The sequence below is a fragment of the Saccostrea echinata genome, unplaced genomic scaffold (assembly GCF_033153115.1).
Source record: "Saccostrea echinata isolate AGI-Se365-2 ecotype Australia unplaced genomic scaffold, CSIRO_AGI_Sech_v1 ptg000025l, whole genome shotgun sequence".
In the NCBI taxonomy this organism is placed as follows: Eukaryota; Metazoa; Mollusca; class Bivalvia; order Ostreida; family Ostreidae; genus Saccostrea; species Saccostrea echinata.
The window spans coordinates 18785750-18801576 of NW_026889774.1; the positions used below are offsets into that span (position 1 = coordinate 18785750).

At 33.9% G+C, this 15827-nt stretch overlaps 1 protein-coding gene across 4 annotated transcripts in view; it reads left to right on the forward strand.

The window, feature by feature from the left end:
- Window positions 1–15438, forward strand: part of LOC133192092 (ovarian cancer G-protein coupled receptor 1-like) — a 37916-nt gene extending 22478 nt beyond the window's left edge. For 2 of the 4 annotated variants that reach the window (XM_061327944.1, XM_061327943.1), the window contains one exon: window positions 13876–15438. In XM_061327944.1, the coding sequence (XP_061183928.1) occupies window positions 13880–15067 (1188 nt within the window). In that variant the 5' untranslated portion in view covers window positions 13876–13879 and the 3' untranslated portion in view covers window positions 15068–15438. The other 2 variants (XM_061327945.1, XM_061327941.1) reach the window with 2 other exon arrangements.
- The last annotated feature ends 389 nt before the right edge of the window (window positions 15439–15827 follow it).

Below are 15827 nucleotides of genomic sequence, written 5' to 3' on the forward strand. Positions count from 1 at the left end.
TGACACACAGACACAGTTAGATTATTGTAACTGGCCCGCACTGATAAACATCATTATAAATACCCATATATTTAATTTGCATATATATTAGAAGCAGCTGAGAATTGGTACATGCATTATGAACATAGTCTAGATGTAAAAAAAAAAATAATAATAATAAACTCTCTCTTTTGCTCTGTGCCCAAAATTAAAACAAGACATTCAAGCCGATTCAATTGACTGTTCTGGAGTTCAAGGCAGTTCAATGATACTGCATCCAAAATGATATCCTAACCAAATGATAAAACAAAATGAAAGTTCTCTTCAGCTTGTCATCATGCTACATGACACAGCATGAAGTCACGATTTTTTAGATGATATGATACACAGGGACAATTTTATATTAGCCAAGTTATGTATTTTTCTTAACTATAATAACTCTAGCAAGTTTTGTTCCTGATATTAGTCAAGGCAACCCGAACATTAATGACTTTAAGGGCTTATTTGCTGTTTTCTCACATTTTCTATTGAATCTTGTCACATAGTTGTAATGAAATAAAGACACAAAATCTTAGCATGTTAGGAGTATAACTTCTCATGTGAAACATGTTCTACGTAACAGCATCGAATCTCATTGCTCATTACACATAAATCCCGTTGGCTCATTCCAATTAAATGATAATTATATATAAGTTCGTTCATCTTAAATGACATAAAACAGAAGAAGCTAAAAATTATGTAGCACAAATTTATTTCGTGGCCACGAATTTTATTTCGTTCCCACGAATTTTTATATCGTTCCCACGAATTTTATTTCGTGACCACGAATTTTTATTTCGTGGCCACGAATTTTATTTCGTTCCCACGAATTTCATTTCGTGGCCACGAATTTTATTTCGTTCCCACGATTTTTTATTTCGTTCCCACAAATTTTATTTCGTGGCCACGAATTTTTATTTCGTTCCCACGAATTTTGTTTCGTGGCCACGAATTAATAAAAAAAAAATTCTCATACCATGTCCTATACCAGCCACCGTAGGTTAGTATTGAGTTGGAAGAATTTTAGTTTTTTCCATTTTTATGTTCACGGAGGCAAATAATATGTGTAAAAACAGTCTTGCTTTGGTGTCTTTTCATATTTCGAGAAACCCATTACTGAATTAAAAAACTGTATTTTTGCTTCGTATTAGAGCGATCATTCACATTTGTTTTCCACGCCATCTGCTGAACAATGAAGAATGTTGGTGGTGATCATTATATGTAGTGTTTTATTGTACATTTGTAATGCACTTTCACTGACTAAACAATTACTTGTAAATAATTAACAGTCATCCCACCATTCTCCGAATAGATGAAAGCAATACAATAACATATGTACAAAATTTGCCACATTTTCATTCAGAGAAGTAATCTGCCTCCCAGCAAGAAGTAGTGGGTTTTATTTGTCAATGAGAGACATAATGATGTTCAGATGTCAACAAAAATTATATATTTATGACTTGTATGTTAAGTACGAACGTGAATTCTCAAACGTTAATGTGAGATTTTAACACAAAGCATAGTCAATTAATGATAAAAGAAATCATAATCATTTTAACAGTAATGTAAATGATAAGTTAGTCTTTGGTATGTCAAAGTAACATTTTAGCAGGTTTCTGAGGTAATTCACAAGTACTAGGTATGGTACATGCACCCGTATTTTAACCCAGGTTTTACTGGTTTTATTTCAGTACTTTTGTATTTGTGATTTTTTTTATTCACTCGAAAGTGTAACCCTCTTCTCCATGCTGTATATGCTATATGGACTCGAATCATTTGGTAAATTGCAACTTCATCGTTCCTTGAGTATAATTATTGAAACTTTTTATAGCAGTAAAATTAAATGTTTAAATCTCTTAGATTTGATGTGTATGGAAGTGGATATAGGTTTAAGTTTCTAATTGAGATGTCGTTCTGAACAATACTTGTATTTTGTGCATTCGAAATAATTATAATTTTTACAGTCCCGAAATCAATATTCAGATGTATTAAAAATTAATAACAAATATAAAATCAATTTTTTGTTTCAACGTTATTCAATTTTGTTTTTACATACTGGACTACATTTACAGCGGTTTAAATTATAAAACAAACACAATTGTGACGATTTAAAAGACGCCCACGGTGTTAAATTCTTTAAATATCTTAGAGAGATGCAGTATCTTCCTCGCTAATTATCAGTTCTAAATGAACTTAGCCAGAGTTGCTTAGAGCTACGATCCTTTGCTTTTTTAAAAAAGGAAATCTTGACGAGCTATGATCCTCTCATTCTCGCATGCTTACTAAAGAAGAAAAAAAGCCAATAAAAGTACTTGATTCCGTGTAACAGTATGCTAAATTGAAGACGATTTTCGTGGTATTTCGCACATTAGAATTCTAAACCACAGAACAATGCAAATTGCAATGGCCTCCGGTATTATTCTCCATCGAAGCAATTGGTTTAAAGTAGATCTTCGTATTATTAAAGAACTTGGTGGAATCTCGTTATTCTCTAAGACAGTATTTAGACATCGTATATGTGTAGAAGCGGACGAGATACGAAGTTTTTATACAAAGGATACTGTATACTCGACATCTCGTCAGAGATAAATAACATTATTTATGTCTATGTTCCGTGCAATATCGCGGTTAAATCTTTTCTTAAAGTTTCATTTTTCTTACTTTTATCAGATGACGATAGTTACACCATATCATCGGCTTTTATGAATCTCAATACTCGTGAAAAGTTCTCACTAGAATATTTTCATCAACTTCTTTCAATTTGAATTTCCATTACGTGTGTCACTATAAACCAGAAATGAAAAAGCGGAAGTAATATAAAGTGAAATATATGCAAAACGCATAGTGGAAATCAGATCTCCGGATTATCTCTGAATAAAAGCACACAATGCCTTAATTGCATTGCATTTGATTTCAGTGCTCCAATATACAATTTTGATTCACTAGACTCTCAATTAATCTAATAAAGCTCGGGAACTAATATACATTACGGCAACACAATCTTTGGGTCATTCTCTCATCGTGATCTGGTTACATTTTACATCGCTGGTTACAAAAATCAGCATTTCATTCGTTAATGTAACAAAAAGATTCTGCTACCGGGGAGATTGTATAGCTGATAAATTCAACATTAATTTTCCGCAACGCTCTCTTTCATTTCAATAAAAACAACATCTTCTACGTTAAAATCTTTAAACTATTAATATAACGAAAACCCGCTGTGCATATTTTCGATTTAAAAATTTTTCTACATCGTTATTTCATGAGTAATACAATGGGGAGAGCCTTATAGGTTCTTATTTCGAAAAAGCTGAATAAATTGTTAAATTAGGTGTTGTGAAAAGTATAGAATTATGAAACTCAATGATTTATTTATCTATTAATTACCTAAAATCCTTTCCCCCCACTTTCTTTCTTTAACAGTCTGACTTGGCCTTTGCTTTTGACGTCTAGAGTGAATTTATTTAAACTAAGACGTGTTCATATTACGCGGATTGTGTAATCATTAAAATCTTAAAAAACATGAACAGTAAAATATATCTAAGATATAAAAACAGGAAATTCCTAACTAATGCTGCTTATATTTTATTCTCCCTTGGGTCATAAGCTGTGCGTAGGGTTTAACCTCGATTTATGATCTTTCTGAAAATGATCGACCACGAAAAAAAAATCACATCTTCGTATTAAACATGTCAAGAAAAATACCACCAGATTTCTCGTAACAACCTCGAGGGAATGATAATGCATCAATTTCTTACCGAGATGCGCTGCTAAAGTAAATGTATATTAACCATGATTCTAGGTTTTATTGCAGATAAACTTGAATCAATCTTGCATCCCACTTGTCATTTAAATTACGTTCGCACTTGGATGTACATAATCGTAAGCTTAACGACCAAAATCAAACACAAAATACGACTTTGAAAATCACGAGAAAATTAACAATATGAAATATCTCTCGTTGAGATTTCTGAGGTATACTATTTATTTTTTATAGAACGTATATTGGCTCCAGACCCATTAATTCAAGACACTTGTCTTTTGCAGAAATATTCCAACCAAAAATATGCATTCAAAGTGTTATTTTCGACGCCAACGGTCGCCTCCCTTTCGTATTATCTACTTGCAATGTTCTAAACATGTAAAAGAACAGAACAATGAAATTCGCTAATGCGCATAATAAGCAAGAGACCTTTCAATTCTCAGATGCGCATAATTAACAAGAAACCCCTCTATAGGTAATTTATTATCTCTCTATATGCGAACCGAAGACATTTACTCTCCAGACAATTTCCTAATTTGTTAGTGGATTTCATTCTAAAACAACTCTCCAACACGCAAAATTGAAAAAAAAATATCACAAGAGAAACGAATAATTTTCATGCCTAAGAAAAGTCTACGCTTCAATCGCATCTTTTCGGGCCTTTCCGGCAAGCTCGGAATAACATCTCGAATGTAGATGTTAAAAATTTATACAAAATGGAGTCGCTTCGTATTTATTAAAGTATTGGATAGGCAGAGTTGATGGTCCCTTCTGTAGTATATTTTAAGTAATATCTTTACTTTCACTGAAGTTAAGCACAATACTCTACAGATAAGAGATCCAAAGTTTATAAGTGGGTGGGGGGGGGGGGTCATGGACGCCTACGTAACATATTTGAGGTTGTTTTTCCGCTTGTCGAAAAGGTTGTGATTGGTCTACGCTTAGCACTGAGGTCATAAAGCAATTTGTGTACAATACTAGTATGACCCAATTTTAAAATTTGATCTGAGGTTGAATTTACATTACAAAGCTGAAGCTGGGTAGAACATACTTGCATGTATTGACCTAAAGCCTTGGATTTTTTCCCAATATATGACTAATTATACACATTTACATAGTTTTAAAAATAAAATATGGCTTATAAAATACAATCAAGCACGGTATTGACTTCAACTCTCTGAGAAAGAAAATTCAGACAGACATCAAAGATATCTCGGTATGTCTGTCCTACTCGGAGACTAAGTTCTGCAGCTAATTAAGTAATCGCATAACCCAGAAATCCATACATGTTGAACCTATACTAGTCCATTTTATCGTATTTCAGTAAGAACGACCTCCATTGTGACAGGAAATGAATTTTTAGAAAACATGGGCTAGATTAGATGTCCAACCTTTCATAAATTGCACTTTTACCACAAAACGTAATGTTTTACATGATTATGATATAATCCAGTGTCGGACATGTGATGTTTGTAGATAATACTTTAATAATCAGGAACAAAAGTGCGGCCCCGTTATCGGCCAGAGAAAGCAGCCGATGTGTGGAAATTGCAATTGTTGATACGTAAGCTAAGTCTCCTATAAATATTACAAGGGACATGATGTTAGTTGAATCGCAATTCATGTATTTTTCAATAATATCGAGAGAGAGAACAAATATATGAACCAGTCAAATCAGGAGTGAGCCAGGAAGGAAACTTGATATCTATGTACGAACTATTTCGAATACTTTCTGACGATATTTGTGTAAATCCTATACATATCTTGAGAACTAATTTAAATACTTTTCATATAAGATACAGGTACATGTATTTTACAGAAGAGATGAACAGTTCACGCCACAAAGAGGTATAAAACCTGAACATGTGATTTTGTTTAGGTCAGATTCTTTTTCAAATCCTAAAGATCCCTCTGTATTTTCTCTAGTGATCTAAAAGTGTGTTGTTTCCCTGGCTAAGAAATTTCTCAGAGGTAGCTTACGCTAAGCCCCTAAAGCCATATAGCTTTAGATTTTATAACAAAGAAACTCTGGCTGCAGCATGGGGGAAAAGTAGCTATAAATTATTTTCATATTTTTATTTGCAAATGAATGCGATACCAAAAAATGAAGTTTTATGGAATCCGACATTCCATAACACTGTTTTGCCTTCCAGTACTTTGATTTGACATTTGGACCTGAATAAATGATTGTTTTATCGAATTCATTTACATGCTTAACACAATAGAGATACATGGGGACATGGGCAAACATTGTTAGTGTTTATTTACATCTATTGTTTGATTCTGATTTACATCGGTAACTGTTCACGAACAGATATAAAAGCATTATTGGTAAGTTAAATCAATACAAAACTCTACATATCAGTGGACAGCATTAGATCCTGCTAGGAAACAGTGTGCTTTGTCAATTCGTTTAGTTTTCCATATCAGTGTTCCTGCTTTTAAAAGAATCAGGTAAGCCATCTTAAATCAAAGCTTTGTCTGAACTTTAATGGTTATTTACTTTAATGCATCGTTTATGAAATTTTAATGATAGAACTCTAGTAATTTTATGTATTGGTGTTGTGAACTTTAGTGGTCAGACACCCGTGCGGTTTGTTGGAAGATTAAGGTAGTTCATTTCCAGTGAATACTTACCCTTTTATTTCTTACAATAGTAATTTGACGTCTAACAAAAGTAAAAAAAAAAAAAAAAAAAAAAAAATCAGTAGGTTGATTGTCAATTCTGATACCTGTCCATTTAATTAAACAAATCCTGCAATATGACTATGCATTTAAAAAGGGATTGGGTACACGGTTCTTGTTCGGTTGGTAAATAACCAGAGCGATCCTCGTGTTAAAACATCTGAATACCTTCAATTCTCTGACCAGAAAATAGTTTTTTTTTCGTCCCTCTAACATTAATTTTATTTCAGAATTTATTTAAGTTAGCTTTTAAAAAAGACTAATTAATAAAAGAGGAAATGTTACTCGTATATCTATAAGAATTTTAATATTCTAACATCCCCGTCTAAAGTGTCAGTTTGCCGACAATCATGTAGTTTGTTATGTAATTGCACGTATTCTTAAAAATACTCTATCTTACTTTCATTTGTTTGTGATTTTTTTTTTTCAATTATTCAAGGATGATGCATCAGTTTTATTGTTTCTATGCGGATGATATATAACATTTTAATTGTTATTTAAGTATTAATAGTAAATGATTAAATCATTTATCATGAGTTACATAATATTATGATTTATCTGTTTGTTTACACTGCATAAATTGCTACTGGGTTGATTTAATATTACGATTGAAAAATTCAATCAGAGATTAAAGATCGCACTGAGTAAATGAGATGGGCTAGGGTTTAAAGTACCTGTAATTTTTCTCCATCGAATTAACAGCTGATGAACAAAGCGTGTTTCATTTAAGCCACTTTACTCGACAACTCAAAATCTTCCTCCATAAAAGCAAATTAAATCAAATATTTCAGAACATCTAAGGTAAATGTTTGATTTGTACTTTGTTATCATAATTTAATGATTTCTTTATCCACGTGTACGATCTTTGTTTGTTCAATCAAACTATATGCAAGATGCTATCCTGGACCAAAAAAAAATTGCATCAACGGCAGCTCTAACGCGGATGAATCTGTTTTCATGCACGCTGTTTAACCAGGATGTATAGGGCTGGGCTCATTTGAATTCCCAAGAATATCTTAAAGGAATAGTATAGTTTGAATAAACATTATGGATGAGTGCACAAAGAGGAGGTTTTTGTAAGGAACGAAGAGAGTGCAACGAAACGAGCACAGCGCGGAAGACAAAACTTACCATGTTTACATGTATGTCTGATAAATGTTCTTAAAAAGTAATTATTATCTTGAATGCTTCATATGATGAAATACATAAATATTTTTATGGAAATGACCATTATCGAGAATAATGTATCTATACACTGGTACATTTGCTGTAAAGGACAGAAGTTTTACAACGTCCCCAATTCTAAACCTTTAAATATGCATTAACTTGAGGATATAAATTATATTTACTGTTGTCTAGACATTCCAAGAATTTAATGCTGCATTAAATAAATGCGAGTAGCTTGAGTTGCTTTGGAGATAAATAATAGAAGATATTGTTCCATGCTGAGTGTTTTGTACGGTCTCTGAAGTTTTAGACGTTTATTATATCTGACCGTAGATCAGAGTTTCCAATGTCAAAAACCATGAAGCTGACTTCGTTACTCCTTCATACACAACAAATTGCAAAACAGAACTCATAGCGTTTAATTGCCAGGTATTGTGAAATAGGGATATATAGAAAAGTGTAGGGAGGGTTAATTACCCAGCCCCCTCTCAAGAACTACTTAAGAACACTTGTAATTAGTATTGTAATCCAAGTATTCAGGGGGAAGTATTTAATGTGCAGAGCTGATATAAGTAAAGTATATGTCTGTATTAACTTCAAATATTTATAATAGTATTTTTTTCTTATGATAACCATACATGTAAATAAAAATTAAAAAAAAAACTGTTCTCCAATAGACCGAAGAGGCAGGTGTCTTGTGCCTTTCCTACATAAAAGTTTGTCACATGCTCTACAGTAAAAAGTCAGTCGCGGAAAAGTTTGCTTGTATGTCACATGTAGAAGGCAAATTCGCATAGAACTTAAATAATTCGAAGAGAACAGCCTTTGTGGCAATATATTCACGCAAACCTACACGATACCATTAAATCTTATATCAATGCCCTCTTCTTTAGCTTTCAATTACATGTATTGTAATAGCTGATAGTTCTGATACAAACTGTTGTAATACCCGAGACCTCCGATACAATTATTGTAATATCCAACAGTTCCACGCAATTATTGTCAAATCCAACAGCTGCGATACAATTTGTGTATGTTTTTGCTATTCGAGGGGCATTGCCCTGTATGTACCCGGTCAATCTGAGTTTTATATAATATTGTAATCATTAACATGTTATCACTGTACTCTATACTGCCATTGTATTTCATGTAGCAACAATGCAGGTCTGATATGAAATATATTTATAACAATATAATATGGACATTTTACGTCATTACCTGCAAGTACAGGCAATTTATCAATATGTATGTTGTTTACCTTTCTTTTTACGTATCAGGAATCACTATCAAAACACGTTTGAACAAATTTGAAAGAAATGATTTAAAATGTTTTAGGGTATGTTTTCTGCAATCAGAAATTTAAAAAAAATCATATTTTTTTTCTTTACTATACATGTATGTGTTTGTTGCATTTTTTTTTATTTTTGGAAGGAGTCCGTTTGATAAAGGGCAGATTAATCAACATCGTGTGACATGACTGATCGCACTGCGTTAATAAAATATCGATCTTATTTTTACATAATCAATTTCAGAACTCAATTTCAGACTGAAACTTCATTAAAAACAATCATTAATTGAATACCAAAGCATTATTTATTACTTTTGCCTGTTTAAATTCTACCATATCTAGAAACCCGAGTTGAATGATAAACAATCCATTTACTGTCATTTTGCTAAAATATTAAGTGGCTCTACCCGAATTATCTTCTCCCTAAAAAAAAAACTCATTGAAATGATTTGACAAAGTATCGCTAGTTGATAAAAACTAGACCGAATATTTTTGCATTAATAGAAGATAACTTGCCAGAATTAATGAAAGAGATAAGGATTCCTATGACTTTCTGTTGTCCGTAAAACGTAGAGCGAAAAACAACCTTTATTTCCATTCATACAAGCTTTGTGTGGTTTACTAAGTACGTAAAACGCGTTCCATACACGCGATATTTACTCGCTTCACTAGCTGTTACAGTCTTGATATCTGAATATGATCAATTATGAGAAACCATAGACTTCCAGCATCTAGAAATCCTGTTTATCAAACGGATACCGGAATTATTTTTGACAAGGAAAAGACATATACTCTTATCGAATCTGTCGTTTCTTTTGATGAAGTAGTGGAGTCCCTGAGGTGTAAAAAGAGGCGTACAAAATTTCAAAAGCCCTATTCGTTTTTGCAGTCCAAATCTTTTTGTTTTTCTCATAAAAAAACACTTACCTTGCTTGGGATCCGTTTTATAGAATTTATTAAGATGTTTAATGTGAAGTTCATTCATCACAAGAAAAATAGAAACGAAATATGAATTCATTAAAATTTTACATCATTTTCAATGCTATGCTGTGAATAAATTTTGAATTTACATCGTGCCAGGATTTGAAAAAAAAATTAAGTTGTCAACAAAAAAATTAAAATCTGATCAATTCTATGGAGTTTAAAATGGCGTCGTTTGGAATTCCTACATTTTTGCACGTGCCCTGGTGCGAAATGATTGAACTAAGCATTACAAAGAAATGAAGGTTGCTAGGATTTTCCAAAGAACTAAAACACTTTGACATTACCATCGCATGCAAGAAGACATAAAAAAGCTATTCCAATAACATGGGCATGATTTTAGGGCCGTTATCAATATTAACTTACACTGCATACAGACTTTCTTAAGCTTTTTCTTAATATCAAGAGATGTTTGTATGCCGAAATCAATGTGGTATTGTGATAGTTCCGACGATAACAAGTGTGGGAAAAAATTAAACATTAGATCACTCACTTCACCCATTGAATAATTAAGTTCGTCCAATATTTTAATAATATAGTTAATTGACAAAACAGCAGGGGGTAGGCCTAAAGCACTTAAGTGTGTGAAAAGAATCTTAGTGTGGTCAGTTGGAATTCTTGCACAGATAGTGAATACATGTACGGTTTTGAAAAAAAAAATCCAAAGTATTTATAAATCCTTTACTGCCCCTGCAATTTTCAATGCATTAGTTACAAGATAATTCAGAGAATTTGTGTCCCCCGCTTAAGGGGGGGGGGGGGGGGTCCGGACCCAGAAAACTGCTTGTATGAAATTGGACGCGAATCCAAATACATGTACTTTGTGCATATTGGTGCTTTACGTGTTACTCACCACTTCTATTTGGCTTTTTTCTAAATATATATTTTTCGTTAAACCATCAATTAAATACTTGTGCTTTGCCTGAAAATATCACAGATTTCCACTTGTCTATATCTATTTGTATGAAACTGGGCGCGGATCAAATCCTTCGTGCATATTAGTGTTTTACGTGTTATTCACCTCTTCTCATTGAGTTTTTTCTAAATAAATATTTTTCGTTTGACCAATAAATACTTGTGCTTTGCCTGAAAATATCACAGATTTCCACTGTCCTATAACGTCCAATTTTTCGTTTTGACACGTTCGATATTGTCAAAATTTTACACAACACATGGTGTCTAATTTAGCTCCAATAGATGTACACTGTAAATAGATTATTATGTCCGCCGACAACCTGTATTATATGTACCAAGCTAATTCAGAGAATTGGTGTCCCCCGCTTAAGGAAAAAAGAAGAGCATGCGCAGTTCGGGGGGGGGGGGGGGGACGCCCCCCCCCCCCTGGATTCGTAGAATTATTAAATGTATACATGTATATAGAAGCAAATAAAAATGCCAATATGGATATAAAGATTTGATTGCTTATTCTTTAATATGTGTATAAAAGATTTTTTTTATATAGGATATGTATCACACTGTAATAATGATTTTATGAGTTTGTACAAGCCAAACGTCATAACTTTTTCATTTCACATGCTGAATACTATCATTTAGTAAAAAAAATTTGAAAAAAGAAGGATTGTCCGGGATTCGAACCCCACACCTCTCACATGCTAAGCGAGAGTCATACCCCTAAATCACGGAGGCATTTGATATCAAGTATATTAAATGCAAACATTAGGTCACATATAATGTTTATATTCACGTTCGATATTGTCAAAATTTTACACAATACATGGTGTCTATATTCTTATTACATCTATTAGAACTGTTTAGTAAAGGCTAACTTAAAGTCCGCCGACAACCTGTATTATACGTAATAACTCTCCACATGCCCCTGTGCTAAAAATAGTGCCAAGCGACTTTTAATACAATAAATAATAATTTAAAAAAAACGGAGCGGGACACTTTGAGAGGGGCGAGAGAGGCCCTAGGGAGTTATGATATAAAATTTCATTGCAAAATCTCAAAAGCTTCTTGAGATATCGCCCGGAAACGAAATTGTTACACACAGACGGAATATATGAATTTACGACCTTGAACTTTGACCTTTTGACCTCAAAATCTTCCTCAAACTCAAAGTCTTCCTTAGTTTTTGGTGTTTGTGAGCAACAAATGGTCCCATTTCAATTAAAGTTAGTTAGAGGGAGTCATTGAAACGTTTGTATGATGCAATTGTGCTCTTTACAACATAATTTTCAACTTTAATCGAAAAAAAATCCGAAAAATGAGTTTTCATCGTTCTACATTGAACATCTGTAAAATTCCACAAAAGCTCAAAAATGCACAGCGCTGCTTTGCATGTAAATTTGAATAAAATATTTTGATTTTTGTCCCCCGCTTTCACTGAAAGTGGGGGATATTAATTTCGGTCTGTCCGTCGGTCTGTATTTCTGTCTGTCTGTAACACTTTCGTTTTCGCGCGATATGTCAAGAACCCTTTGAGCTTTCGCAATGAAATTTTACATAGCAACTCCTTATGGCCTAAAACAGAACCCTATTGATTTTGAGGTCAAATGGTCAAAGTTTAAGGTCGTAAATTCAGACATTCTGGCTGTGTGTAACACTTTCGTTTCCGGGCGATATCTCAAGAAGCTTTTGCAATGAAATTTTATACCAAAACTCCCTATGGCTTCTCTCGCCCCTCTCTTAGTGTCCCACCCCGTTTTTTTTATCATATTAAAAGTCGCTTGGTACTATTTTTAGCACAGGGGCATGTGGAGAGTTATTACATAAAATACATGTTGTCGACGGACTTTGTATTCTAATTACATCTATTAGAACTGTTTAGTAAAGGCTAAATTAGACACCATGTATTGTGTAAAATTTCGACAATATCGAATGTGAATATAAACATTATATGTGACCTAATGTTTGCATTTAATTTGATGTATAATCAAGTGCCTCTTTGATTCTTGCGTAGCAAATGAGAGTTCCCGGATTCAAATCCCGGACGATCCCGTTTTGTTTTGTTTTGTTTCTTTTGAATTTTTTTTATTTACTAAATGATAGTATTCATCATATAAAAAGAATAAGCAAACACATCTTTATATCCATATTGGTATTTTTTATTTGCTGCAATATACATGTTTACATTAACTAATTCTGCAAATCCAAAGGGGGGGAGGTCCGAAACCACCCCCCCCCCACCCCCCCGAACTGCGCATGCTCTCCTTTTTCCCTGAGCTGGGGACACAAATTCTTTGAATTAGCTTGTTATTTTAGTGATCGACCAGAGCCGATCACAGTTGCTTCCATTTAAGGCATCCAGCAAATGTAACCATTGGCACACACAATACGTGACGGACTACTTTGTTTACAATGCCCCGACAGCTTCATGTACATCTTTTAGAACATGTAAAATATTAAGGTGCTTCTATAATGCATTTACTTTGACATGCAAACATATATACAGTCATACGGTGAATAAACTTACGTTTTTGTTCTACATGCGCAAGAATTTCATTGACTTCCAAAACGGAAGTACACCCTTCCCCTTTACGGTAGTTTATTCGTTCGTTGGTGTTTTGAGTAACTCTTACTTGTACATTAGTTTATTAGGTGTTTGTCTGTTCTAAACATTCTATGCCTTTAAGTAGGCACCAGGCTCCGGGGCCATAAAACTTAGATGATCTCACTTTTGATCTCAGTCTCACTTTTCCCTTATACATTCCTTTAGTAAAAGTGAGACTGAGATCAAAAGTGAGCTCGTCTAAGTTTTATGGCCCCGGAGCCTGGTTTGACATCTGAATATTACATTTTCCGATCACTTCCTTCAAAAGGAATATTGTTTACATTAAATGTAGTTACAAATATACTTCAAAAAAGAAAGAGAATACACGGAGACAAATAATTTTTCTTACGTGATCGGTAGAAAAACTAAAACGGCAATGGAATAAAAATACCGCTTTCAATTTGATTGTAATGAGCATTTTCAAAGAATGTCAATACATAATGAATCTGTTTGTTTCAGAGTCATGGAAAATTCAACGTTCGGCGTGTCAGCACCAACAGCAAACTACAGCGATATTCCACAAAATTATCTCGACATTTTCAATCATCTAGCACCCCAGATCTCAATCATAGACCGTGTCATCTCACCGATTTTCTATGTTATAGGCCTAATTGCTAATCCTATCACAACAAAAATATGGCTTAGCAGGAAGATGCGAAAGAACAATTCGTCGGCCATATATGTCGGTGTTCTATCAATTGTACATACCATTTTTCTACTTCTACACATCGTTCAAGAGTTGAATTTTGCATGGGGTGTTACATCCTACACCAGGATGTCAGTTATGTGTGAGGTATTCAACATGGCAATTTATGTACCCCAGTATTATGCACCACTGTTGGTTCTCGCTTTCACCGTGGAACGGTACATTGCTGTAAATCACCCTTTTGTGAAGGAGAGATTTTGCACTGTGAAACGTGCAATATACGTTTCTATAGGTCTACTTATATTTTCGTTACAAATTGCATCGCTACAGACATATATCTGGCAGTTTCATCCCTCCGAAGGAACGTGCTACCCTTCGGAGGATGTGGAACAATTTGAAAAGATTTGGACTCTGACGACCGAACTGACGTTATTTATGTTTGTTCCCGTGTGCGTTCTGGTAGTTAACATCCTGGTTATCAGAGAGATTAGAAGAATTACATATCAAAGTGCTTTACCACAACAAACGAGGGGATGTGGCGGCCAAACTTCAACAATTACTTTATTATCCGTTTCCTTTTACTTAATATGCACACTTCTTCCGGCATCCATTGTCTTTGCACTGCAAGGGGTTATCAAACCCGGACAAGTAGCAGATATGGACACGATGGCCTCAGATCCAATGTGGAAGAGATACCTGCGATATATGACAATAAGAAAAGTTGTAGAGGAAATCTGCATGTCAAACTATTCCTGTTACTTCTTTATTTACTATATAACTGGAGAAATTTTTCGTAGAGAAGTTAGAAAACTGTGTTGCTGGAGACTCTTCAAATCGAAAAAAGACAAAAATACAGTTTCCAGCAAAACAGAATATACTTTAGTGACCACTGATAATACACATATCAAACCAGAAAAGGCCAATTATACAGCAACAAACAATTCAGAGTATACTTTAGTTGCTACAGACAACACGAAGAAATATGAGAGTAGTACAGCAATATGACAGTTGTCATATTCAATTTGCGTACACTTTTTCCTCATAGTACAGAGTGCAACTATCCAAAAACATCCTGCAATGTTAGAAAAATGCATATGTCTTCGTATTAATGTACTATGTCGAAACAGTATTATTTTTCAATGATGTGTAGATGACAATGGAACATTTTTGCAGAAAAAAAAATCGTTGAAATATTCTAGTTGTATATTGTTCAAGATCTACAAAACTCGTGCAATATTCATTCTTTGTTAATGTTTTATCAATATGCTTCACGAAGGACGTACATTTGGATATATTCATCAGCTTCCCCATCGTTTCTAAACTTCAGCATATAGTAGCAATTGTCATCGATTCAAAATAAATCATTCGATTTCCAATGGTTTTGTCTTTTATTAATTGTTCATGAAAGTTGACAGGGAAAAAAAATTAAGAACACAATTTTGTACATACATGTACATATCTTCAAATCATCAAATTTTGCTCGCAACGACAGGGTTTGGTATTAATCTGGTAAGGATTTGAAGTTGATAAAGATTCCAACAGAAACAACATCCATTTCAGACAAACCTCACATCTCAGCCCTAATCCTGCAGTTTACGACCAATTCACACGCTTCTGCGGCCGTCCTGTAGCATATGACCAGAACACACGCTTTAGCCCCATCTTAAAGTTTATGGCTTAGCCCCCTGCCGTCTCGCCAAACAACACCCTACATATACGTCCCCCACTCTGTAGTTTATGACCAAACAACACTCTGTAGACCCCA